We start from the raw sequence: 24,831 nt of genomic DNA on the forward strand, positions 1-24,831 counted from the left end.
CCTTTATATATGTATATATAAATATATACAAAAATCTCATAAATATCAAAAATAAGTTACAAAGACAAATAGAAAAAACTTATTAATAAATGCAAATAAAACAAATTATAGAATGTTTGCCTATTGTTAACTATTGCTAACAAAAAATACACAAATAAAACTAAACTGCACAAAGCCTAGATGGCTACTCATCCTGGCCCATGTCAGACAGTCCTCCAATATCAGAAGTGACCCTGAATTTGCATTGCAATGCATTATACGAGTCTGACACCCTAAATACATTTGTTGCAAAATTCTATATATATGTCATTATGCACAATTTATGAAACTTTCAGAATAGGAACCAAATGTACCACACCACCTCCTTGGATACTTTTAGGCATAAGACACCCAGAAGAGTCAATATATCACAAAAGATTTTAAAAATCAGCATAAAACATACATCTTTTATGTTAGCCAACAGCATTGGAAATACCTCTTAATGAGCTCAGAACCTAGTCAATACAATCACAGAAAATCTTTATGATGTCACCTCAATAAGCCAAAAATGAGCTAGTTAGGTTGTAATCATTTTGCTGCAGGCTACTTGCATTTTCATGATAAAACTGTGAAATTATATCCAATGTTATGTAAGCTATAGTTGGACAGAGAACTGAATATAGTCGCCCTATATTTAATAGCATAGCAAGCAGCATAAGCTAACAAACCTTAATGTTATACTCAGTGGTAGACTTTGGCTGGAACGGTCTGGAATGTCGTTCCAGTACTTCTAATTTTAATTCCGGTTCATTGTTTAGGGCATGCCTTAACACATACATTTTCATAAACCTAGTCCCTATATGCGTTGTGTCTGTTCCGTAATTTGTTTTATCCCAAGTCAAGCGCTGGTTGTACTAGCCTAAATGCAGTTAGCATCTAACCAGAAGTGCAAATAGAGGGCAAAAAATTTAGCTCTGGATAATATTAAGAGACCACTGCACCTTTTTCTTTCCTTTCCAAAAAAGGTTAGGGTTAGGGTTATGGTCTGAGGAAACCAAGGTTGAACATTTTGGCCATCATTCCAAAAGTTATGTTTGGCGCAAAAACAACACTGCACATCACCCAAAGAACACCATATCCACAGTGAAGCATGGTGGTGGCCACATCATGCTTTGGTGCTGTTTTCCTTCAGCTGGAACCGGGGCCTTAGTCAGGGTGGAGGGAATTATGAACAGTTCCAAATACCAGGCAATTTTGGCACAAAACCTTTAGGCGTCCGTTAGACAGCTGAAGATGAAGAGGAAGTTCACCTTTCAGCATGACAACAACCCAAAGCACACATTCAAATCCACAAAAGCATAGTTTCAACAAAAGAAGATTAACTTTTGGAATGGCCCAGCCAGAGCCCAGACCTGAATTCAATTGAATATTTTTTATTTTTTATTTTTCCCCCTCAAAGTTTTCAGTTTGTTTTTCAATTGAATTGTTCACATTATAGGTCACATTAAAGGTTGAAATTCTACGCCAACGCCCCTATTTCCATTGAGGCTGTCGACACAAATGGTCGGGGAATGCTAACACCAGCACCAACATAAGATCTATCTGGTCTAACTCCCGTATCTAGTTCTACCCTTCCCCTCGTTCTGTTGATTTTAGCTACCTCCGCGCTTTGCCCAACCCCTGTTACACCACCAATCTTGCTCTTTTAAACACCCGTTCTATGAACAATAAATCTATCCTCCTTCATGAACTCATATTAGACAATAACTTGGACTTCCTCTTACTTACTGAAACCTGGCAAACACCTGACAATTTTTTCTCCCTGAATCTAGCTCATCTCCCTGGGTATAGCTATCTGTGCCAACCCCGCCTCCCTAAATCTAGCTCCTCCCCCTGGTTATAGCTATCTGTGCCAACCCCGCCTCCCTGAATCTAGCCCCTCCCCCTGGTTATAGCTATCTGTGCCAACCCCGCCACCCTGAATCTAGCCCCTCCCCCTGGTTATAGCTATCTGTGCCAACCCCGCCTCCCTGAATCTAGCTCCTCCCCCTGGTTATAGCTATCTGTGCCAACCCCGCCTCCCTGAATCTAGCCCCTCCCCCTGGTTATAGCTATCTGTGCCAACCCCGCCACCCTGAATCTAGCCCCTCCCCCTGGTTATAGCTATCTGTGCCAACCCCGCCTCCCTGAATCTAGCTCCTCCCCCTGGTTATAGCTATCTGTGCCAACCCCGCCTCCCTGAATCTAGCTCCTCCCCCGGTTATAGCTATCTGTGCCAACCCCTCCTCCCTGGCCACGGTGGTGGCCTTGCTGTTTTGTACAAATCCATTTATAAAGTAACTCAGCTGTCTCTTCCCTCATTTCTCTCATTTGAATACATCGCTTACAAATCAGCCTGTTCCCTCACCACTATTCTACTTTATCGACCTCCAAAAAACCATAGCACCATAGCAGTATCACTTTCCTCCCGCCTTCTTCTGCTTGGTGACATGAACATTCACATTGACTCCTCAAGCTCTGAACTCACCTCTGATTTCACTGCTGTCCTGGACTGCTTTAATATCATCCAATATGTCAGTTTCCCAACCCACATCAAGGGCCACATTAGTCTCATGTAGTCTGTTCTGCCCTTCCCCTGGACCTTGCACCTTGCATACCCGAAGACCTCACCAACCAGTTCAATACTACTCTATCTGCTGCCCTCAACTCTATTGCCCCACTTAAAAAAAAACATGTCACCTTCACATCCTCTTCACCCTGGTTTACATCGGAGCTCCGTGCCATGAAGCAGGAGGGCCACTGGCTTGAACATCGAACCAGAACTGGCCTAACTGTCCATGTTGAAGCCTATAAGCTTCACCTCTCCTTGTACACAGATTCTCTTCATGCTGCCAGAACTTTAATCTCTGACACCATCAAAACCTCCAACACAAACTCCATCCACTGTGCTTGCAAACTCTTTTCTTCAGTTCTTTAAGGACAAGATGCTTCCTTGGCTAACCCATCTCCCCCATTTCCTTCTTCCACTGTCAACTACCAACCCTCTCCTGTTTTACAAACCCTCCTGAGCTCCTTCACCCTAGTCGACTCACCATTTATCACTAAAATTATTTTATATTCAAAAACAACTCCCTGCTCCCTGGGTCCTCTTCCTGCCACTCTCATTAAGGCCTGCCTTCCTGCTCTCTGTCCATACATTACTCAAATAGTAAGTCTTTCTCTCTACCATGGCATCGTCCCCTCCAGCTTAAAGCATGCTGTTGTCACACCCATCCTAAAGAAACCTGGCCTGGACACAACCAATTTCAACTTCTGCCCCATCTCCTACCTCCCCTTCCTGGCGAAAACCATGGAAAGGAGTGTTGCCACCCAACTTCATTGCCACCTCCTCAATCACTGTCTGTTTGAGGAGGTGCTCAAACTGCCCTCCTCAAAGTTGTTAATGACCTTCTTGTCTCTGCTGATTCTGGCGCCCTCAACATCCTTATATTGCTTGACCTGAGTGCTGCCTTCGACACAGTCAATCACCAGATCCTCCTCACCAGGCTCAAAGCCTTGGGTATTGAGAGAGCCGCACTTTCCTGGCTACGCTCATACCTCACCAACCGTACTCACAACATTTCGGTTCATGGTCATAATTCTAACTCTGCTGTAGTCACACAGGGTGTCCCCAAGGGTTCCGTTCTTGGGGTCCTGCTCTTTATCATCTACATCCACCCCCTTGGTCAGATCCTCCATCACCTTAAACTGGACTTCCACTGCTATGCCGATGACACTCAGATCTACCTCAGCACCAAATCCCTCACCAACCCTCCTCTGTCTCATACTGAAACTTGCCTGGCAACAATAAAAACCTGGCTGCAGCAGAACGTCCTCAAGCTTAATGGTGACAAAACTGAAATTCTACTACTTGGTACAAAATCCACACTAACCAAAGCCGGCACCTTCACCCTCACTATTGATGACTCTGTTGTATCTCCATCCCCTCATGCACACAACCTCAGTGTCATACTGGACTCCTCACACAGCTTCCAACAACACATAAAACAGACAGTCACATAAAACAGATCCTCCTTCTTCCACCTCCACAATATTGCCAAGTTACAGTCTTCCCTGTCCCACTCTGCTGCTGAAAACCTAATACATGCATTCATTTCTGCCCGTCTTGACTATTGCAATTTTCTCCTTTCTGGCAATTAACACTTAATCTCTCCATAAACTACAACTAGTTGTAAGCTGCAAGACTTCTCACACACACCAAATCCTGGCAACACATCACCCCCATCCTACAAGAACTCCACTGGGTCCCAATCTCTAGCCCCAGACCCATGTTGTTTGACCCACCCCCCTTTTTGTTTTTGTTTTGTTAGCTACCGTTTGTCTCATTGCTCTATCTGTAGTTTTTTGTTATGAATGTATTGTAAAGCGTCTTTGGGTCTTTGAAAAGCGTTACATAAATTTAATGTATTATTATTATTATAATCTGTAAATAGGCCCCATGTTCAAAAATAGCTAACTGTTCCTTTAATAATTTTCTGCCCTCTCCTATCTGCCTTCATTGCATGTTTAGAATTGCCATTTTTACTTCATTGCACATCTATACATCCAACTTGTAACATAAATTTAACTTAATTCTTGTACATTTTCTGCCCTCTTCTATTTGCACTTCTGGTTAGACACTAACTGCATTTCATTGTACTGTACTTGTACTTGTTCATTGACAATTAAGTCAAATGTAATAATCTAATCTAAAATATATATATGTTAGTTTGAGACCCTGCTGAGCACAGATATAGTGTTAAAATCTGCCATCCTTTTGTCCTTTAGGGGTTGTAGATGTAGTATTATAACCTGCTCTCCTGTGTTCTTATAGGACAGTAGATGTAGTATTATAACCTGCTCTCCTGTGTTCCTATAGGGCGGTTGATGTAGTATTATAACCAGCTCTCCTGTGTTCCTATAGGACAGTAGATGTAGTATTATAACCTGCTCTCCTGTGTTCCTATAGGGCGGTTGATGTAGTATTATAACCTGCTCTCCTGTGTTCCTATAGGACGGTAGATGTAGCATTATAACCTGCTCTCCTGTGTTCCTATAGGGCGGTTGATGTAGTATTATAACCTGCTCTCCTGTGTTCCTATAGGACGGTAGATGTAGTATTATAACCTGCTCTCCTGTGTTCCTATAGGACGGTAGATGTAGTATTATAACCTGCTCTCCTGTGTTCCTATAGGGCGGTTGATGTAGAATTATAACCTGCTCCCCTGTGTTCCTATAGGACGGTTGATGTAGTATTATAACCTGCTCTCCTGTGTTCCTATAGGGCGGTTGATGTAGAATTATAACCTGCTCTCCTGTGTTCCTATAGGGCGGTTGATGTAGAATTATAACCTGCTCTCCTGTGTTCCTATAGGGCGGTTGATGTAGTATTATAACCTGCTCTCCTGTGTTCCTATAGGACGGTAGATGTAGCATTATAACCTGCTCTCCTGTGTTCCTATAGGGCGGTTGATGTAGTATTATAACCTGCTCTCCTGTGTTCCTATAGGATGGTAGATGTAGTATTATAACCTGCTCTCCTGTGTTCCTATAGGACGGTAGATGTAGTATTATAACCTGGTCTCCTGTGTTCCTATAGGACGGTAGATGTAGTATTATAACCTGCTCTCCTGTGTTCCTATAGGACGGTAGATGTAGTATTATAACCTGCTCTCCTGTGTTCCTATAGGACGGTAGATGTAGTATTATAACCTGCTCTCCTGTGTTCCTATAGGGCGGTTGATGTAGAATTATAACCTGCTCTCCTGTGTTCCTATAGGGCGGTTGATGTAGAATTATAACCTGCTCTCCTGTGTTCCTATAGGGCGGTAGATGTAGTATTATAACCTGCTCTCCTGTGTTCCTATAGGGCGGTTGATGTAGAATTATAACCTGCTCTCCTGTGTTCCTATAGGGCGGTTGATGTAGAATTATAACCTGCTCTCCTGTGTTCCTATAGGGCGGTTGATGTAGAATTATAACCTGCTCTCCTGTGTTCCTATAGGGCGGTTGATGTAGAATTATAACCTGCTCTCCTGTGTTCCTATAGGGCGGTTGATGTAGAATTATAACCTGCTCTCCTGTGTTCCTATAGGGCGGTAGAGATCCTCCGGTCAGCATCTGCATCCAATCACATGTCACTGATGGTTGCCAGGGATGATGAAAGCAGGTAACCGTGGCTGATTTTATTTAGATTTTTGTTATTTTTTTCCCTCATCAGATGTTAAAATTTACAACTATGATGTCAAAGTTAACTAAAATCACAGTCTGGTTTAATGCAGGTTCACATTTGTGCTGCGTTTCTCTGTGAAGAACTGACACTGACATGAATCATATGCTCCTGTAGGGCAGTCAGGTCCTTGTCCAGGCGATAGTGGAACCAGCTTCTCCTTGAAGCTCTAACTCTGGAGAAGAGTGTCTGATAAATGACTGAATAAGAAAATGGTTGTGAAGCCTATACACTGTTTCTGGTAGTGGACTACTACATTAATCCTGTCTCTACTGAATGAGATCAGGGTTAATCTAGTTAGGAGCTGAGTGGTGATAAACCCTTTGATTATTTTTATTAATCTAAAAATAGGGTTAATACAGTAAGAACATCAACATAAATAGATGTCCTACATGTTACCCTTTCATTTACTTTGGGGTTTCTACATGGTCAGTGACAGTGGCAGAATGCCTTGATGGAAGATAGCTAGAGTTTTACGTAACCATTTTAGAGGCCTTGATGTATGAAAGGTTCAGATTCAGAGAACTGCTCAGGAGAGCATGGATGAAATCCATTCAGTTATAGCTGGGTATTTGCTATTGACCTCCATCACCACAACAAGCTGTCTGTCAGGAAATAAATACATGACCCCTGTGTGTACAGGAGAGGTTTTTATCTGTTGCATTCAGCATTAGTTTATTATATTAGAATGAACTGGCCCTAAGCCTCTATTCCCTGTGAGCAGTCCTGCAAATTGCTGATTGTTAGTCCCTGCCATTTGTCTCCTGTCGTGTCTCCTGTCCTGTCTCCTGTCCTGTCTCCTGTCCTGTTCTCTGGCATAAAGGGAGCAGCACTCTGCTGACCTCTGTGCTTTTCATGGTTTGTCGGCCACGTCGCACCCAATGAACAGACAGAACAAACTGACATAATGGGGCAGAAGTCTGTCTACCTGCCTGCCCATCTGTTTGTCTGTTTGTCAGTCCTTTCCATCCATCTATATGTCCTGTCTGTCTGTCTCTCTGTCTGTCTTTCTATACCGGCTTCCAAAAACACTATCATTCTAGACTGGACTATTACAACACTCTCCTTTCTGACCGGACAATAATAACACTCTTTCCTGACCAGACTTCTATAACATTCTCCTCAATGGTATTCCTTCAAAATTCACCAAAAGACTCCAACTGGTACAGAACATTGCTTCAAGAATCCTGACTGGGACCAGATCATCTGAACACTTTCTGAACACATCATCTGTACCCATCCTCCTCAATCTACACTACCCTCTACACTACCCTCTGCACTACCCTCTACACTACCCTCTGCACTACCCTCTACACTACCCTCTGCACTACCCTCTACACTACCCTCTACACTACCCTCTACACTACCCTCTGCACTACCCTCTGCACTACCCTCTACACTACCCTCTGCACTACCCTCTGCACTACCCTCTGCACTACCCTCTACACTACCCTCTGCACTACCCTCTGCACTACCCTCTACACTACTCTCTACACTACTCTCTGCACTACCCTCTGCACTACCCTCTACACTACCCTCTGCACTACCCTCTACACTACCCTCTACACTACCTTCTACACCACCCTCTACACTACCCTCTGCACTACCCTCTACACTACCCTCTGCACTACCCTCTACACTACCCTCTACACTACCCTCTACACTACCCTCTACACTACCCTCTGCACTACCCTCTACACTACCCTCTACACTACCCTCTGCACTACCCTCTGCACTACCCTCTGCACTACCCTCTACACTACCCTCTACACTACCCTCTACACTACAACCTTCTGCCAGACTGTCTACTCCCTCTCCCTTTGCGCCCCCTCTGCTAGCCTTCTTGTAACCCTCTCATTCCATCTCTCCACAATGGGTGTCTTGGCCTTTAGCTGCTCAGCACCCAGGCTCTGGAATTTACTCCCCCAATGCATACGCCATGCAGACACCGTTAAACACTACATTCCTGTACACAGTTCCAACACCATTTTCAAGTTCGCAGATGAAACCACGATGGGAGGTCTGATCAGGTACAGTGATGAGTCAGCCTACAGGGAGAAGGTCAAACTCCTGGCGGCATGGTGTGCTGACAAAAACCTGACCCTCAACGCAAAGGAAACCAAGGAGCTCATCTTGGATTACAGGAAGTCTAAAGGTTGCAGTCACGCTCCAGTTCTCATCGATGGCACTGAAGTGAAGTGTGTCTCCAGCTTCAAATTCCTGGGTGTCCACATCTCTGAAGACCTCTCCTGGACCCTCAACACTTCAACCCTGGTCAAAAAGGAGGAGCAGCGCCTGTACTTTTTGAGGAGGCTGAAGTAGGTCCACCTGTCTTCACAGATCATTGTGAACTTTTACAGCTGCAAAATCGAGAGTATTCTGATGAACTGAGCCACAGTGAGGTTTGGCGGATGCTCCATGGCCGACCGGGAGGCCCTACAACGGGTGGTGAAAACTGCCCAGCACATCACTGGTGCCCAGCTCCCAGCCATCGTAGACCTCCAGCACATCACTGGTGCCCAGCTCCCAGCCATCGTAGACCTCCAGCACATCACTGGTGCCCAGCTCCCAGCCATCGTAGACCTCCAGCACATCACTGGTGCCCAGCTCCCAGCCATCGTAGACCTCCAGCACATCACTGGTGCCCAGCTCCCAGCCATCGTAGACCTCCAGCACATCACTGGTGCCCAGCTCCCAGCCATCGTAGACCTCCAGCACATCACTGGTGCCCAGCTCCCAGCCATCGTAGACCTCCAGCACATCACTGGTGCCCAGCTCCCAGCCATCGTAGACCTCCAGCACATCACTGGTGCCCAGCTCCCAGCCATCGTAGACCTCCAGCACATCACTGGTGCCCAGCTCCCAGCCTCCAGCACAAGCAGTGTCTGCACTGGGTGCATGACATCATCAGGGACCCTTCACATCAATGCCACAAACTGTTTGCCCTCCTACCATCAGGCAGGTGGTACAGGTCTATTCACTCTTGCACCAGCAGGCCCAGGAACAGTTTATTTTCATCTACTGTAACCCTGCTGAACTCTCTGACCCATCACTAACCACACCCACCCTCCCACCGCTTAGTATCGCCTCTCAGAGTCCTTGTTGTACTACTCCCTTGTACTACCTGTCTATCTCGGGAACCTCATTGCTACTAGACCTGCATTTCAGTTGCACATGCACCTTGCACCTTCAATTTGCCTGCACTGCACATTTAGAATTGTCATTGTACTTTAATTTGCCTCATTGCACAACTATTAATTTCCCACTTACACATACAATATCTCACAAAAGTGAGTACACCCCTCACATTTTTGTAAATATTTGATTATATCAACACTGAAGAAAGGATACTTTGCTACAATGTAAAGTAGTGAGTGTACAGCTTGTATAACAGTGTAAATTTGCTGTCCCCTCAAAATTACTCAACACACAGTCATTAATGTCTAAACTGCTGGCAACAAAAGTGAGTACACCCATAACGAGTCACATGACACAGGGGAGGGAAAATGGCTTATTGGGCCCAATTTGGAAATTTTCACCTAGGAGAGTACTCACTTCTGTTGTTGTCACATGAAAAGATATAATCAAATATTTACAAAAATGTGAGGGGTGTACTCACTTTTGTGAGATACTGTACATACAGTCGGGAGAACAAGTATTTGATACACTGCCGATTTTGCAAGTTTTCCGATTTTGCAGGTCTGTAATTTTTATCATAGGTACACTGAGTCAAAAAATTCTGTATTTATTTGCATTTTACGCAGTGTCCCAACGTTTTTGGAAACAAGGTTGTAGATTGTATTGATAATTGAAAAGGGTATTGGTATGACTTTGTATTTCATTCAATTAGAATGTATTAATTTGTTTTGTCAGATGTCTTTGATTTTCCAGAAAGGCTTCCACCACATAAAATGTATTATTGTAATGGTGTCATGGCTGTCTGGCTCCAACGAGGACTCCAAGCACCTAGACTCTTGAACTGAGACATAAGAGTGCACTCTTACCTTCACAAATTAAACTGGATTAACAGAATAATCTGAAGTCAGATAATCCTAATCTCAACCGTTAACAGAGAACACACTTTTAATGTGTCTGGCTGCTGTCAGATGTCATGAAAGTCAGTGTGTGTCTGCTACCATGCGAGGGTGACAGAGACCTACTGCGCAGTTTCTGTGGGACCGTTGATGTGTGTGTGTTGTATGTTTGACTGTGTGTATTTTCCCTTTTTAAATTGTGTGTGTGTTTTTGTTCCAGGCGGGAGTTCATAGAGCTGATGAATAAGTATGGATCCCTCAGCAGTAGTAAAGGAGCATCAGGAAGGGTGTCTCCTACCCAGCTTTCTACAGGTCAGTCTTTATGTTGCATCCTACATAGATACTTTTGGCCAGGGCAATAAGTACATAAATACTGTAGATTATAGGGCCAGTGCAATAAATACTGTTAATTATAGGGCCAGTGCAATATATACTGTTGATTATAGGGCCAGTGCAATATATACTGCAGATTATAGGGCCAGTATTATATATACTGTAGATTATAGAGCTAGTGCAATATATACTGTAGATTATAGGGCCAGTGCAATAAATACTGTGGATTATAGGGCCATTGCAATAAATACTGTGGATTATCGGGGCAGTGCAATATATACTGTAGATTATAGGGCCAGTATTATATATACTGTAGATTATTGGGCCAGTGCAATCTATACTGTAGATTATAGGGACTGTATAATATATACTATAGATTATAGCATGTAATTAGGGGACTCATTATCCCCTATGTGGTTATCCCACACATCCTCCTCTGGTACATTTAGTCTGCATGTATTTCCCATTCGTCATGTGTTTTTCCATTTACACCCCTCATCTATTTTACACTTCTCATCCTTTTTACTCTCCCCGGCCACATCTGTTCAGCTTCTACAGATGAATGCCAGCTCATCTCTCACAATGACCCTCCCCTTTCCAAAGTCCTGTAACACCATTTAAATCCAGCATGGACACCTGCTCAATAGACTTGACATCAAGTAGAAATCATTGTTTCTAAATACATTCACACCTGATCATTTCTAACTTTTTACAGGAGGCAAAACAGATACTGCTTCTTCCTCTTCTTCCTCAAGATCTACCAGTCCCACCACCCAACTTCTCAGCCCTAAAGAGGGCATCACAGTCCCCCCGTACACGCCTGGACCCCTCTACACCAGTGGGCCACCTTACACTGGCCCCCCCTACACTGGCCCCCCCTACACTGGCCCCCCCTACTCTGCCTCAACACAGCAAGTCTTCAACCAGTGAGTGATGTCACTGTCCCTTTGACCTTTAGTCCTTTATTTTATACCAGACAGATGTATGTCCAGGTGATATTTCCCTGCCAACCTTCTGTAACTAAGACCACTTAAGGGATATTCAGAGATAGGACTGTTAGACTGGTAAAATAATAGGTTGATACAGTTTAACCTGGATTACCTTTTAGGATCTGCTAGTGGATATATCTCAGGTGTGCATGATACTGATCAGTCAAGTTGTACATACCTGAGAGTGATAGACAGAGACAGATGAATGTGGAGATATAGACAGAGAGAGATGGATGTGGAGATATAGACAGAGAGAGATGGATGTGGAGATATAGACAGAGAGAGATGGATGTGGAGATATAGACAGAGAGAGATGGATATGGAGATATAGACAGAGAGAGATGGATGTGGAGATATAGACAGAGAGAGATGGATGTGGAGATATAGACAGAGAGAGATGGATGTGGAGATATAGACAGAGAGAGATGGAAAGAGAGAGATGGAAAGAGAGAGATTGACGGAGAGAGACAAATACACAGAAAGATATATTAGTTCAGGGCCACAAAAATGTTTGTGTCTCTGTTTAATCATGCTATCTGTTCTTCCTGTCTGGCTCCTCCTTCTTTCTCTACCTATTGCTCAGCTCCTGTCTGTCTTTCTCACTCTGTCTTTCCCTCCCTCTCTCTGCCTTTCACACTGATCTCTTTTGCTTCCTTTCACTTTCTCTGTTTTTGTCCCTTTCTGTCTTTTTCTCTGCCTTATCTTTGTATATTTCTCTCTCTGTTGCCTCCCAATAATCTCTCTCTTTCTCTCTGTTTCTCCTCTTCCCTCTCCCTAGCGACAGTGTCATTCAGTTGATATGTGTCTCCAAGGGAACAGGCCTGGGCCTTGTCATTAAGGGCGGAGCTAACCGAGCAGAGGGACCAATGGTGTTGATTCAGGAATTAGTGCCTGGAGGAGACTGCCAGAGGGTGACTTATCATTATGTTTAAACAAGAGGAATCAGTTGTTATACAGGAGGAATAATATGTACATTGTTGATGGACGAATCGGGTGTTTAACAGGGGAAATACAGGGTTTCTAATGGGTTTTGAGTGAAAACATACAGTGTGAGACAATGTCAATAGGTTCAAAAGACCCTCCACCATTTCCAGTCAAACAAATGTTCGGTCCCCAATCAACACTTGGCTGGCCCTTCAGCGCTTTGTTAACAACAAAATGACAATGAAGGGCACTCCAGTAATGTGAATGGGACCGCAGGGCTTGTTGGGGATTTGTAGGAATATACAGTTACATTAATCAAGTTCTCTTGCCCATGTTATATTTTGGCAAAACTAATTATGAGTGTAAAATGTGGAAGCTATACAGTATTTGAACTGACACCAGCATATCCTGTGATCCCATTCCACTTCAGTACTCAGTGAGCAAGACATAGTCTATTGAGTTAGGCATGAAAGTGTACCATGTAACCTTGGAAAGGTGGCGCTCAGCAATTAGGTATATCTCAATACTCAATTAATGTATATCTCAATTAGGTATACAATTAATGTATATCTCTGATGAAAACCCAGCCTAGATGAAACTATTGTAGTGTAAAAACAGTCTATATGTACTGATAGCAACAGATGACTAAATGGGTCTTGATGAAATCCCAGAGCAGGCAAGGTGAAAAATCTGTTATAACGTCTTTAAAGAGCACAGTTCATTCTAGTTCAGTAAATTGTTCTGGATAGGTGTCTGCTAAATTACTTTAGCAAATTACTAATAAACATCATTCTACATGCACCGATCAGCCATAACATTATGACCACCTGCCTAATATTGTGTAGGTCCCATGTGCCATGTGTTCTCCAGGTAAGTGACACACGCGCACCCGGCCATCCACGTGAGGTGAAAGGAAACATGATTCATCAGACCAGGCCACCTTCTTCCATTGCTCCGTGGTCCAGTTCTGATGCTCACTTTCCCATTGTAGGCGCTTTGGGCAGTGGACAGGGGTCAGCATGGACACCCTGACTCTGCGGCTACACAGCCCCATATGTAACAAACTGCGATGCACTGTGTGTTCTGAAACCTTTCTATCAGCACCACCATTAACTTTTTCAGCAATTTGAGCTACAGTAGCTTGTCTGTTGGATCGGACCACACAGGCCAGCCTTCGTTCCCCACGTGCATCAATGAGCCTTAACCCTGTCACTGGTTCACCACTTTTCCTTCCTTGGACCACTTTTGATAGACTGACCACTGCAGACTGGGAACACCAGAGATCCGGTGTTGTCTAGCGTCACAATTTGACCCTTATCAAAGTCGCTCAGATCCTTACGCTTGCCCATTTTTCCTGCTTCTAACACATCAACTTTGAGGACAGAATGTTCACTTGCTGTCTAACATATTCCACCCACTGACAGGTGACATGATAACGAGATTATCAGTGTTATTTACTTCACCTGTCAGTGGTCATAATGTTATGGCTGATCGGTGTATATTGTATATAGAAATTTGTTCAGCTGACAATGACCATATTGTTATCATTATAATGGAAACATGACCCTTGACCTCACAGTATGTGTGTTGCATTCTAGGATGGTAGACTTCTGCCAGGAGATCAGCTATTATCAATCAATAAGGAGTCACTAATAGGAGTGACCTATGAGGAGGCTAGAAGTATCCTGACACGCACCAAACTCAGGTTGGTCTATCCATTAAAATTGTACTGTTTAGAAATGTACCAGCCATCTCTTCAATTTTTATGCACATATTGACTAGATGTTGGGGAATCACCAGATGGGATTATTGACCCACTGGGCTTTTCTGAATAGTCTTGTCAGGGTTTAGTTTAATTTACTAGTAGTTTTAGTTATACAATATTTCAGCCTTATGAAACGAATATAATGTGTAAAACAAGGATTTAAATGCACAAATGCAAAAAAAACTTAAATTCACTGTGTATCTGATATGCCACAGATGTCTTAATGTTTAGAAACCTATAACTATGTGTGTGTTAGTCAAAACATGTTGAAGGGTATAGGATGTTGAGTATAGGTTGTGGAGTGTAGGGCATAGGTTGAAAGGTGTAAGTTGTAGGGTGTAAGTTGTAGGGTGTAGCGTATAGGGTGTAGGCTGTAGGGTAAAGGCTGTAGGGTATAGGTAATAGCGTGTAGGGTATAGGGTATAGAGTGTAGGGTATAGGTTATAGGGTGTAGGTTGTAGGGCTTAAGGTATAGGTTGAAAGGTATAGGGTGTAGGGTATAAGTTGAAAGGTATAGGGTACAGGGTGTAGGGTATAGGTTATAAGGTGCAGGTTGTTGGGTGTAGGTTATAGGGTATAGGTTGTAGGGTGTAGCGTATAGGGAGTAGGCTGTAGGGTATAGGCATTAGGGTATAGGTTATAGTGTGTAGGGTATAGGGTGTAGTTTGAAGGGTATAGGGTGTAGGGTATATTGGGTGTAGGCTATAGGGTATAAGTTCTCAATCCGTTCTCCTTCATCTGCCTTCCCTTTTCCAGACCAGACCCTACGGTGGAGATAGCCTTTCTAAGACGCAGGTCTTCCTCCAGCAGTGCCCCGCAGAGTCCCATCACCCCCCAGAGCCTGGTCAGTGGAGCCTCTGTAGTGCCTCCCACCAGGAGAGAATCCCTGGCCGTGCCAGGGGCCCTTTCTCCACCGGAATCACGGCTACAGCGCAGGAGAACCACTCTGCCGGCTGCCCTGCCTGGCGCTCCTCCGTTAGTAGCCAAGATCACTTCCACACCCAACCCGGACAGTGAGACCCTGCCATCTGTCAACCTAAGCCAGGTTAGGGGCTACCACACACACACACACACACAACCACTACTCCCATGTAATCTGTTGAGATGTTATCTCTTGCCTGGTATTAATAGTGGTGTTGTGTCCTGCAGGTACGAGAGAGGACAGGGCAGATATGCGTCTCCCCTCTTCAGAGTCTGAGCTCTACAGACACCATGCCCGGTTAGATTCTGACTCTCTGGATGTCTCTTCTTCCTTGCTTGCTTGCTTTGGCACATGCACCCTCTCTCTGTTTCTCTCACCCTCCCTCTGTTTCTCTCTCACCCGCTCTCTCTGTTTCTCTCTCACCCGCTCTCTGTTTCTCTCTCACCCGCTCTCTGTTTCTCTCTCACCCGCTCTCTGTTTCTCTCTCACCCGCTCTGTTTCTCTCTCACCCTCTCTCTGTTTCTCTCTCACCCTCCCTCTGTTTCTCTCTCACCCTCCCTCTGTTTCTCTCTCACCCTCCCTCTGTTTCTCTCTCACCCGCTCTCTGTTTCTCTCTCACCCGCTCTCTGTTTCTCTCTCACCCTCCCTCTGTTTCTCCCTCACCCGCTCTCTGTTTCTCTCTCACCCGCTCTCTGTTTCTCTCTCACCCGCTCTGTTTCTCTCTCACCCGCTCTCTGTTTCTCTCTCACCCGCTCTCTGTTTCTCTCTCACCTCCCAGAGGTAGACATGTGCATGTAAAAACTGTAAAAATGCAAGCATGATGGCAATGCTAGATGTGCAAAGAGGCAAATTGAATGTACAAGGTGCAACTGAAATGCAGAGATAGCAGCAGTGAATTTCCAGATGTAGACACGTACCTGTAACAGCTGAAAACTTCCATTATCTGGCACAGCAAGGGAGTGTCAGAGTTGTACAAAGGGAGTAATGCAACAAGGTCCCGGAGAGGCAGGGGGGTATGGTTAGTGATGGGTCATGGAGTTCACAGAGTTCTCCGGGTCGCAGAGTTCAGCAGGGTTACAGTAGATGGGAAGACACTTTTCCTGAGCCTCCTGTTCTGGAAACAAGGAGACCTGTACCACCTGCCTGATGGTAGGAGGGCAAACAGTTTATGGCATGGATGTGAAGGGTCCCTGATGATCCCACGCGCCCTGCATAGACACCGCTTGCACTGGAGGTCTACAATGGCAGGGAGCTGGGAACCAGTGATGTGCTGGGCAGCTTTCATCACCTGTCGCAGGGCTTCCGGTTGGCTACAGAGCAACCACTAAACCACACTGTGGCACAGGTTGTCAGAATGCTCTCGATTGTGCAGTGGTTAAAGTTCACAAGGATCTTGGAGGACAGGCAAGCTTTCTTCAGCCTCCTGAAAATGTACAAGCGCTGCTGTGTCCAGGGCTTTTGACCAGGGCTAAGGTGTTGAGGGTCCAGGAGAGGCCCTTGGAGATGTGGACACCCAGGAATTTGAAGCTGTACACACTCCACTTCAGTGCCATCGATGAGAACTGGGGCGTGACTGCAGCCTTTAGACTTCCTGTAATCCATAATGAGCTCCTTGGTTTTCTTTGTATTGAGGGCCAGGTTGTTGTCAGTGCATCACACCACCAGGCACTTGATCTCCTCCCTGTAGGCTGACTCGTCACTGTCACTGATCAGGCCTACCACCGTGTTGTCATCTGTGAACTTGACAATGGTGTTGGAACTCTGTACAGGAACACAGTCGTGGGTGAAGAGGGAGTAGAGGGGGGTCAGCACACAGCCTTGTGGAACACCAGTGTTCAGGATCAGGGTGGAGGGGGTGTAGTTGTCTAACCTGACAGACTGGGGTCTGTTGGTTAGGAAGTCCAAAGTCCAGTTGCAGAGAGAGGGGCTGATCCCCAGGTCATGGAGTTTGATGACCAGCCTAGAGGGGTTGAATGATGAGCTAAAGTCAATAAATAGCATTCTCACATAGTTGTAGGTTTTGTCCAGGTGGGTCAGGGCAGAGTGTAAAGCTGTGGAGATGGTGTCCTCTGTAAAGGCAGTACTTAAGGTAGGCCAGAACCAGTCTTTCAAAGCACTTCATGATCATGGAGGTGAGTGCGACAGGTCAGAAGTCATTCAGGCTAGACGTGGTCGACTGTTTCAGCACTGGCACAATGACTGCGGTCTTGAAGCACATTGGGACAACCGCCTGGACCAGTGACAGCTTGAAAATGTCAGTAAAAACCTCTGCCAGCTGCACATTATGTTTACTAGATGACATCATGTCATTACTCCCTTTTTCACTCTTTCTTTCTCTCTCATTGTATTTTTCCTTCTCCTTTCACTCCATTTCATAAGCATTTATTTTTCCACATGTAATTGCTATACATTTCTTGTCATAAACATAAAAGAAGTGATACATTAAGAAAAACCCACTGATCCATGATCACTTATGTACCTATACCCAGAATCCTCCACTGCCTGTCAGTCAACCAGCAGCCATGTAGCACTCAGGAAGGGCTCTCTCCACTCCATATGTCGACTGAGACTAGAAAGGCTGGAACAGGTCTGTATGTGTCAGGTATGGATGCGATTGTCTTGGTGTATCTTCTCTACAGGTGTGTGTCTACGTGTGTCTTTTTGTAAATGTCTGTGGGTGTGTGTATCTTTGTGTGTGTGTATGTGTCTATGTGAATGTGTGATGATGTGAATGTCTATCTGCTTCAATCGTTCTCTCACAACATTGTGACAGAATTGATACGTAGCATTTATAATATTTGTAATTGTTTTAGTATTTGTATTGTTTCCAGTATTTGCACTATTTGCAGTATTTGTCGTATTTGTATTATTTGCAGTATTTTTAGTGTGTGCACTATTTGCAGTATTTTGTATTATTTGCAGTATTTTTACTATTTGTATTTTTTGCAGGATTTTTTGTGTGTGCAGTAATCACAGTATTTTGTATTATTTGCAATATGTTTACTATTTGTGAGTGCAGTATTTGCAGTATTTTGTATTATTTGCAGGATTTTTTATGTGTGCATTATTCGCAATATTTTGTATTATTTGCAGTATTTTTACTATTGGTATTTTTTGCAGTATTTTTAGTGCGTGTAGTATTTGCAGTATTTTGTATTATTTGCAGTATTTTTACTATTTGTATTGTTTGCAGTATTTTTAGTGTGTGCAGTATATGCAGTATTTGGTATTATTTGCAGTATTTCCAGGATATGTTGTATTTGCAGAATTTGCTGTATTTTGTAGCATTTGCAGAATTTGTAAGGACAGGGAGTGTGTGTCTTCACTATGGTCAGTGTGTGTGTTAGCTCTATGCTTGTGTTGGCAGACTCTGGAGGTATTGGGCTTGAAGCCCACTGAAGCACAGAGACAGACCCTGAGGGCCAGACTACAAACAGACCCTGAAGGAACTGTGTCCTATGCAGGTAAGACCTACCCATAACCCTATCTGAACCTAGTTTTCCCAGGGATCCAGATCAGCTTCACAACCAGGTGGGCTGTGGGCAGTGACAGTGATGACCAGGTGGGCAGTGACAGTGATGACCAGGTGGGCAGTGACAGTGATGACCAGGTGGACTGTGGGTAGTGATGAATAGGTGGACTGTGGGCAGTGATAGTGATGACCAGGTGGGCTGTGGGCAGTGACAGTGATGACAAGGTGGGCAGTGACAGTGATGACCAGGTGGGCAGTGACAGTGATGACCAGGTGGACTGTGGGCAGTGATGAATAGGTGGACTGTGGGCAGTGACAGTGATGACCAGGTGGGCTGTGGGCAATGATGACCAGGTAGGCTGTTGGCAGTGACAGTGATGACAAGGTGGGCAGTGACAGTGATGACCAGGTGGGCAGTGACAGTGATGACCAGGTGGGCTGTGGGCAGTGATGAATAGGTGGACTGTGGGCAGTGACAGTGATGACCAGGTGGGCAGTGACAGTGATGACCAGGTGGACTGTGGGCAGTGATGAATAGGTGGACTGTGGGCAGTGACAGTGATGACCAGGTGGGCTGTGGGCAGTGACAGTGATGACAAGGTGGGCAGTGACAGTGATGACCAGGTGGGCAGTGACAGTGATGACCAGGTGGACTGTGGGCAGTGATGAATAGGTGGACTGTGGGCAGTGACAGTGATGACCAGGTGGGCTGTGGGCAATGATGACCAGGTAGGCTGTTGGCAGTGACAGTGATGACAAGGTGGGCAGTGACAGTGATGACCAGGTGGGCAGTGACAGTGATGACCAGGTGGGCTGTGGGCAGTGATGAATAGGTGGACTGTGGGCAGTGACAGTGATGACCAGGTGGGCTGTGGGCAATGATGAATAGGTAGACTGTGGGCAGTGACCGTGATGACCAGGTGGGTTGTGGGCAGTGATTACCACATGGGCTGTGGGCAGTGACCGTGATGACCAGGTGGGTTGTGGGCAGTGATTACCACATGGGCTGTGGGCAGTGACAGTGATGCCCAGGTGGGTTGTGGGCAGTGATTACCATGTGGGCTGTGGGCAGTGACAGTGATGACCAGGTGGGTTGTGGGCAGTGATTACCATGTGGGCTGTGGGCAGTGACAGTGATGACTAGGTGGGTCGTGGGCAGTGATTACCATGTGGGCTGTGGGCAGTGATGACAAGGTGGGCAGTAAGAGTGATGAATAGGTAGACTGTGGGCAGTGACCGTGATGACCAGGTGGTCAGTGACAGTGATGACCAGGTAGTCTGTGGTCAGTGATGACCAGGTGGACTGTGGGCAATGATGAATAGGTGGGCTGTGGGCAGTGACAGTGATGACCAGGTGGGTTGTGGGCAGTGATTAACACATGGGCTGTGGGCAGTGACAGTGATGCATCTCACCCGGCACAGCCAGAAGAGGACTGGTCACTCCTCTGAGCACTCCTCTCTAGGTTTCTTCCTAAATTTCGGCCTTCTTAGGGAGTTTTTCCTAGCCACTGAAATTTAACACTACTGTTGTTTGCTCCTTGGGGTTTAAGGCCGGGTGTTTCTGTAAAAGCACTTTGTGACAACTGCTGTTGTGAAAAGGTCTTTATAAATACATTTGATTGATTGACTGATCTATAGCACACTATAGCCCATTTACACTGTAGCCCATTCACACTGTAGTAAATTTATACTGTAGCCCATTCACACTATAGCCCATTCACCCTGTAGCCCATTTACACTGTAGCCCATTCACACTGTAGCCCATTCACACTGTAGGATATTTTCACTGCAGTATGTTTACACTGTAGCACATTAGCACTTTAGCCCATTTACACTGTAGGACATTTACACTGTAGACCATTTAGACTTTAGCCCATTTAGAATGTCGGACATTTCTGTTTTTAAAATACATGTCATACATGTAGGCTTTTCTGATAATTATATTTGATTAATTTACATTATTTTAAATTACTACTTTCATGCTTGGGCATTTTTAAGACACGTAATCTCTATGTGTACAGACTTTGAGATGCTGACCCGGGAGTTGTTCAAGCTACAGTTTGAGGAATCAGGAGTCGGAGGTCATGGGTCAAGGTTTGTGTCAGAGGACCTCTCCAGTCTCCTAGAGTCACCCACCGACACGCAGGTAGGAAATATTATCATCACTGTACTCTACAACTGTAGTTGGTTACAACCCTATTAAACTGTGATATTTGAAAAACGTATGATCCTCTTTAATGTCTTCCTAACCAGGATTTTTCATTTTCTGTCGTAACAAAGCTGTAGTTATTAAGGTTCACTTGTTAAACCTGACGTGTGTTTGGTGTGACTGTATTATTGTGTATCTTTCAAAGTATTGTCTCTTCACTGTTGACGTTGAGACTGCTGTTTTGCGGATACTATTTCAAGAAGCTGCCAGTTGAGGACCTGTGAGGCATCTGTTTCTCAAACACAATCACGTATTTGTCCTCTTGCTCAGTTGTGCACCGGGGCCTCCCTCTCCTCTTTCTGTTTGGTTTAGCAAGTTTGCACTGTTCTGTGAAGGAAGTAGTGCATATCGCTGTACAAGATCTTTGATTTCTTGAAAATTTCTCACATGGAATAGCCTTAATTTTTCAGAACTATAATAGACAAAGTTCTTTGTTTCTGGAAATTTTGAACCTGTAATCAAACCCACAAATGTTGATGCTGAAGATACACAACTAGGCTAAAGACTGCCAGTTGTATTGCTTCTTTAATCAGCACAACAGTTTTCAGCAGTGCTAGCATAAGTGCAATAGGGTTTCCTAATGATCAGTTTTTTTTAAATGATACTCTTGGATTAGCAAACACAGTGTGCCATTGGAACACAAGACTGCTGATAATGGGCCTCTGTACGCCTATGTAGATATTCCATAAAAAATCTGCTGTTTCCTGCTACAATAGCCATTTACAACATTAACAATGTCTACACTGTATTTCCGATCAATTTGATGATATGTAAATGGACATTATTTATTTTATTTCACAAACAAGGAAATGTCTATGTGACCCCACATGTTTGAACGGTGGTGTATAAATAGAGGTCTAACCAAATATTAGTCATGTAGAGACTTGGGTCAGGATGCTGTTGTATTAATTAGGGTAAAGCATATTTGATGTAATAAAGCATAGGGAATTTATTCATGTCTGTCTGTCTCTATTTATCCATTAGCCTTCCCTGTCTGACATAGATGACCTGGAGGAGATAGAAAGACTGAGGAAAGATCACGTTGAGGCTCTGAGAGAGATCAAGAGATTACAGGTGAATACAACATGAGCCAGAGACCAAACATTAATATTTTAGGACGTTAGTCAGTAAATCAGATGGGAGAGATGGTATGGAGCCCAGTGGATAATATGTCACCTGTTTGAAAGGTGGGATATTTCTCTTTTTTATTCTGGGTTAGGTGGTGGAATTGATTTGGCAATTGTAGTTTTGAATATCCCTCCCAAAACGTTTAGTAAAAGTCAGTGTTTTGATTGTCAAATGTAAAATAACAGTGTCATTCTGAGCAGTGAAATCCATATGACATGGCACCCCACATCTACTCAGTAAGCAATAAGTAAAATGTAAAGCAAAAAAAAATTAATAAGAATCATCTGTTGTTGGGGGTTTTCAGCAAAGCCTGCAAACCCACAACTTTCTTAACTTCTGGTGGCTGACACTGAAAACAGATATCTATGTTTTATTGTATTGAATCATTGTATATAGACACTTTTCCCTTGTTGCTGTGGCCCTAAATTCTTCAGGAGCAGTTGGCAGAGTCAGAAGGACTTCACCTGCAGATGCAGAAAGAACTGAACAAAGTCAAACAGGTGAGTGTACTTTTTCTAACCTTCCACACAGAGAACACAGGGTCCTTTGGTAGCTCACATGGTGAGAGCATGGCGCCTGCAAAGCCAGGGTTGTGGGTTTGACTGAGGATCAAGTGTCTGCACACAGTACTGTATGTTGATCAACATAAGAGATTCTGTTGAAATTATTTGAATGTAATCTGACTTGTTGGAAGGTTGCGGGTCATGTTGTGCTGGGGTTTTTGGTCTACTCTGCAAGGCATGTTGTCTCAGTTTTTGTTAGGCAATGGATCATCATCTGAAACCCATGTACAGTCCAGCAGCAATGTCAACCAACATGCCTGTACATGTAGCAGTAACCCTTCAAAATAAAAGCTGTTTATGTAAAGAGTATATGTTATGATTTACACATGTTGTTGACCCTTTGAAAACCTTAGACACATCACATTTGGGTTGTGACTGACCAGGAATCTGATTATCTGCTATTGACAGACATGTGGGTTTCAAAAGAGGATTATTTTCCTAACAGACGTCTAATATAGTACAACATCCTGGCAAGTATAACATACTAAATGTTTGAAATTTCACATAGCCTTCTGTAAAACGTTCTATTCTTGCATACCCAAAAAGCTGACTATTTAGAACGCAAGTGGATCAACTGATGGTCCCACGTGCCTCCAGTCTCACTGCATATGCCAAACCACATGAGCATCAGATACCCCACCAAACAAAGCCTGCATTATGACATCTGAGACCCATAGGGTTTTAGCGTCCTGGAGCACTCACCGCCCCTCTCCATCCTCTCCTCCATGCATGTCATCATCTCTAAGCATCATCCCTGCTGAAGTGGGCTTAGAGCACAGCGTCTTGATGTCCTGTGTAATAGTAACAGCCCTGGTGGAGGAGGGAGCCCACAGCCGGGCTATTGGATGAAGCTCAGGCCTCATAGAAACAGAGAGGCGGGTGGACCCTGAATACACCCCCTCTAGAGTGACTCAGTACAGGTCCTCACCTCCTCGCCTGACTAGTCCCCCACAAAGTCTGTCGGTATCACAAATGGGCCCCTAATCCTTATATATTGTGCTAAATAGTCCCCCTATAGGCCTTGGTCAAACATAGTGCACTCGAAAGGGAATAGGGAATGGTTTGGAAGGTACAATATGTTCTGATACTAGTGTGTTGCGTTAAGCACAGATCAATATCCACATTTAAACACATGCACTGGTATGTCCAGCAAGAACTGGGACAGTAACATCTTTATTTGGTTCTTCCACATCCTGTATCTTTATTTGATGTATTCTCCAAGGGACGTTAAAGTGGGTTGGCATGGAAACCACTAGGGCGGGTCCTAAATGTCATCCTATTTCCTTTATTGTGTATAAATATGATATCAATATAAAAATGAGTTATTAATCTCCATTTAAAAAACATATTTTATCATCTGCTGATTTTGTACATTTGCCCACTGACAAAGAAATGATCAATCTATAATTTTAATGGTAGGTTTATTTGAACCGTGAGAGACAGAACAACAACAAAAAAATGCAGAAAAACATATGCAAAAAACTTTATACATTAATTTGCATTTTAATGAGTGAAATAAGTATTCAACCCCTCTGAAAAACATGACTTAGTACTTTGTGGCAAAACCCTTGTTGGCAATTACAGAGGTCAGACGCTTCTCGTAGTTGTCCAACAGGTTTGCACACATCTCAGGAGGGATTTTGTCCCACTCCTCTTTGTAGATCTTCTCCAAGTCATTGGTCTCATCTGACCACAACACTTTCACCCAGTTCTCCTCTGAATCATTCAGATGTTCATGGGTAAACGTCAGACAGGCCTGTACATTTTCAGTCCTTCATAGTTTGTAACCAATTGTTTCCTTGGTGACTATGATCCCAGCTGCCTTGATATCATTGACAAGATCCTCTCGTGTAGTTCTTGGCTGATTCTTCACCGTTATCATGATCATTGCAACTTCACAAGGTGAGGTCTTGCATGCAGCCCCAGACCGAGGGAGATTGACAGTTCTTTTGTGTTTCTTCCATTTGTGAATATAATGGAACCAATTGTTGTCACCTTCTCACCAAGCTGCTTGGAGATGGTCTTGTAGCCCATTCCAGCCTTGTGTAGGTCTACAATCCTTGGACAGCTCTTTTTTAACTCATTAAAATGCAAATCAATTTATGACGTTTTTCTAGATTTTTTTGTTGTCATTCTGTCTCTCACTGTTCAAATAAACCTACCATTAAAATGATAGACTGATAATTTTTTTGTCAGTGGGCAAACATACAAAATCAGCAGGGGATCAAATATATATGATATATCA

At 44.1% G+C, this 24,831-nt stretch overlaps 1 protein-coding gene across 5 annotated transcripts in view; it reads left to right on the forward strand.

Annotated features, from left to right (window-relative positions):
• Positions 1-24,831, forward strand: part of stxbp4 (syntaxin binding protein 4) — a 68,681-nt gene that overhangs the window by 7,894 nt on the left and 35,956 nt on the right. For 4 of the 5 annotated variants that reach the window (XM_013132032.4, XM_020044038.3, XM_034292841.1 and 1 more), the window contains 12 exons: positions 6,113-6,187; positions 10,502-10,593; positions 11,330-11,540; positions 12,382-12,514; positions 14,126-14,232; positions 15,049-15,337; positions 15,442-15,511; positions 17,704-17,816; positions 18,582-18,678; positions 20,708-20,832; positions 21,880-21,969; positions 22,458-22,523. In XM_013132032.4, coding sequence (XP_012987486.2) covers positions 6,113-6,187; positions 10,502-10,593; positions 11,330-11,540; positions 12,382-12,514; positions 14,126-14,232; positions 15,049-15,337; positions 15,442-15,511; positions 17,704-17,816; positions 18,582-18,678; positions 20,708-20,832; positions 21,880-21,969; positions 22,458-22,523 — 1,468 coding nt within the window. The remainder of the gene's footprint in view (positions 1-6,112; positions 6,188-10,501; positions 10,594-11,329; positions 11,541-12,381; positions 12,515-14,125; positions 14,233-15,048; positions 15,338-15,441; positions 15,512-17,703; positions 17,817-18,581; positions 18,679-20,707; positions 20,833-21,879; positions 21,970-22,457; positions 22,524-24,831) is intronic. The other variant, XM_020044037.3, reaches the window with a different exon arrangement.

The sequence above is a fragment of the Esox lucius genome, chromosome 6 (assembly GCF_011004845.1).
Source record: "Esox lucius isolate fEsoLuc1 chromosome 6, fEsoLuc1.pri, whole genome shotgun sequence".
NCBI classification, from domain to species: domain Eukaryota; kingdom Metazoa; phylum Chordata; class Actinopteri; order Esociformes; family Esocidae; genus Esox; species Esox lucius.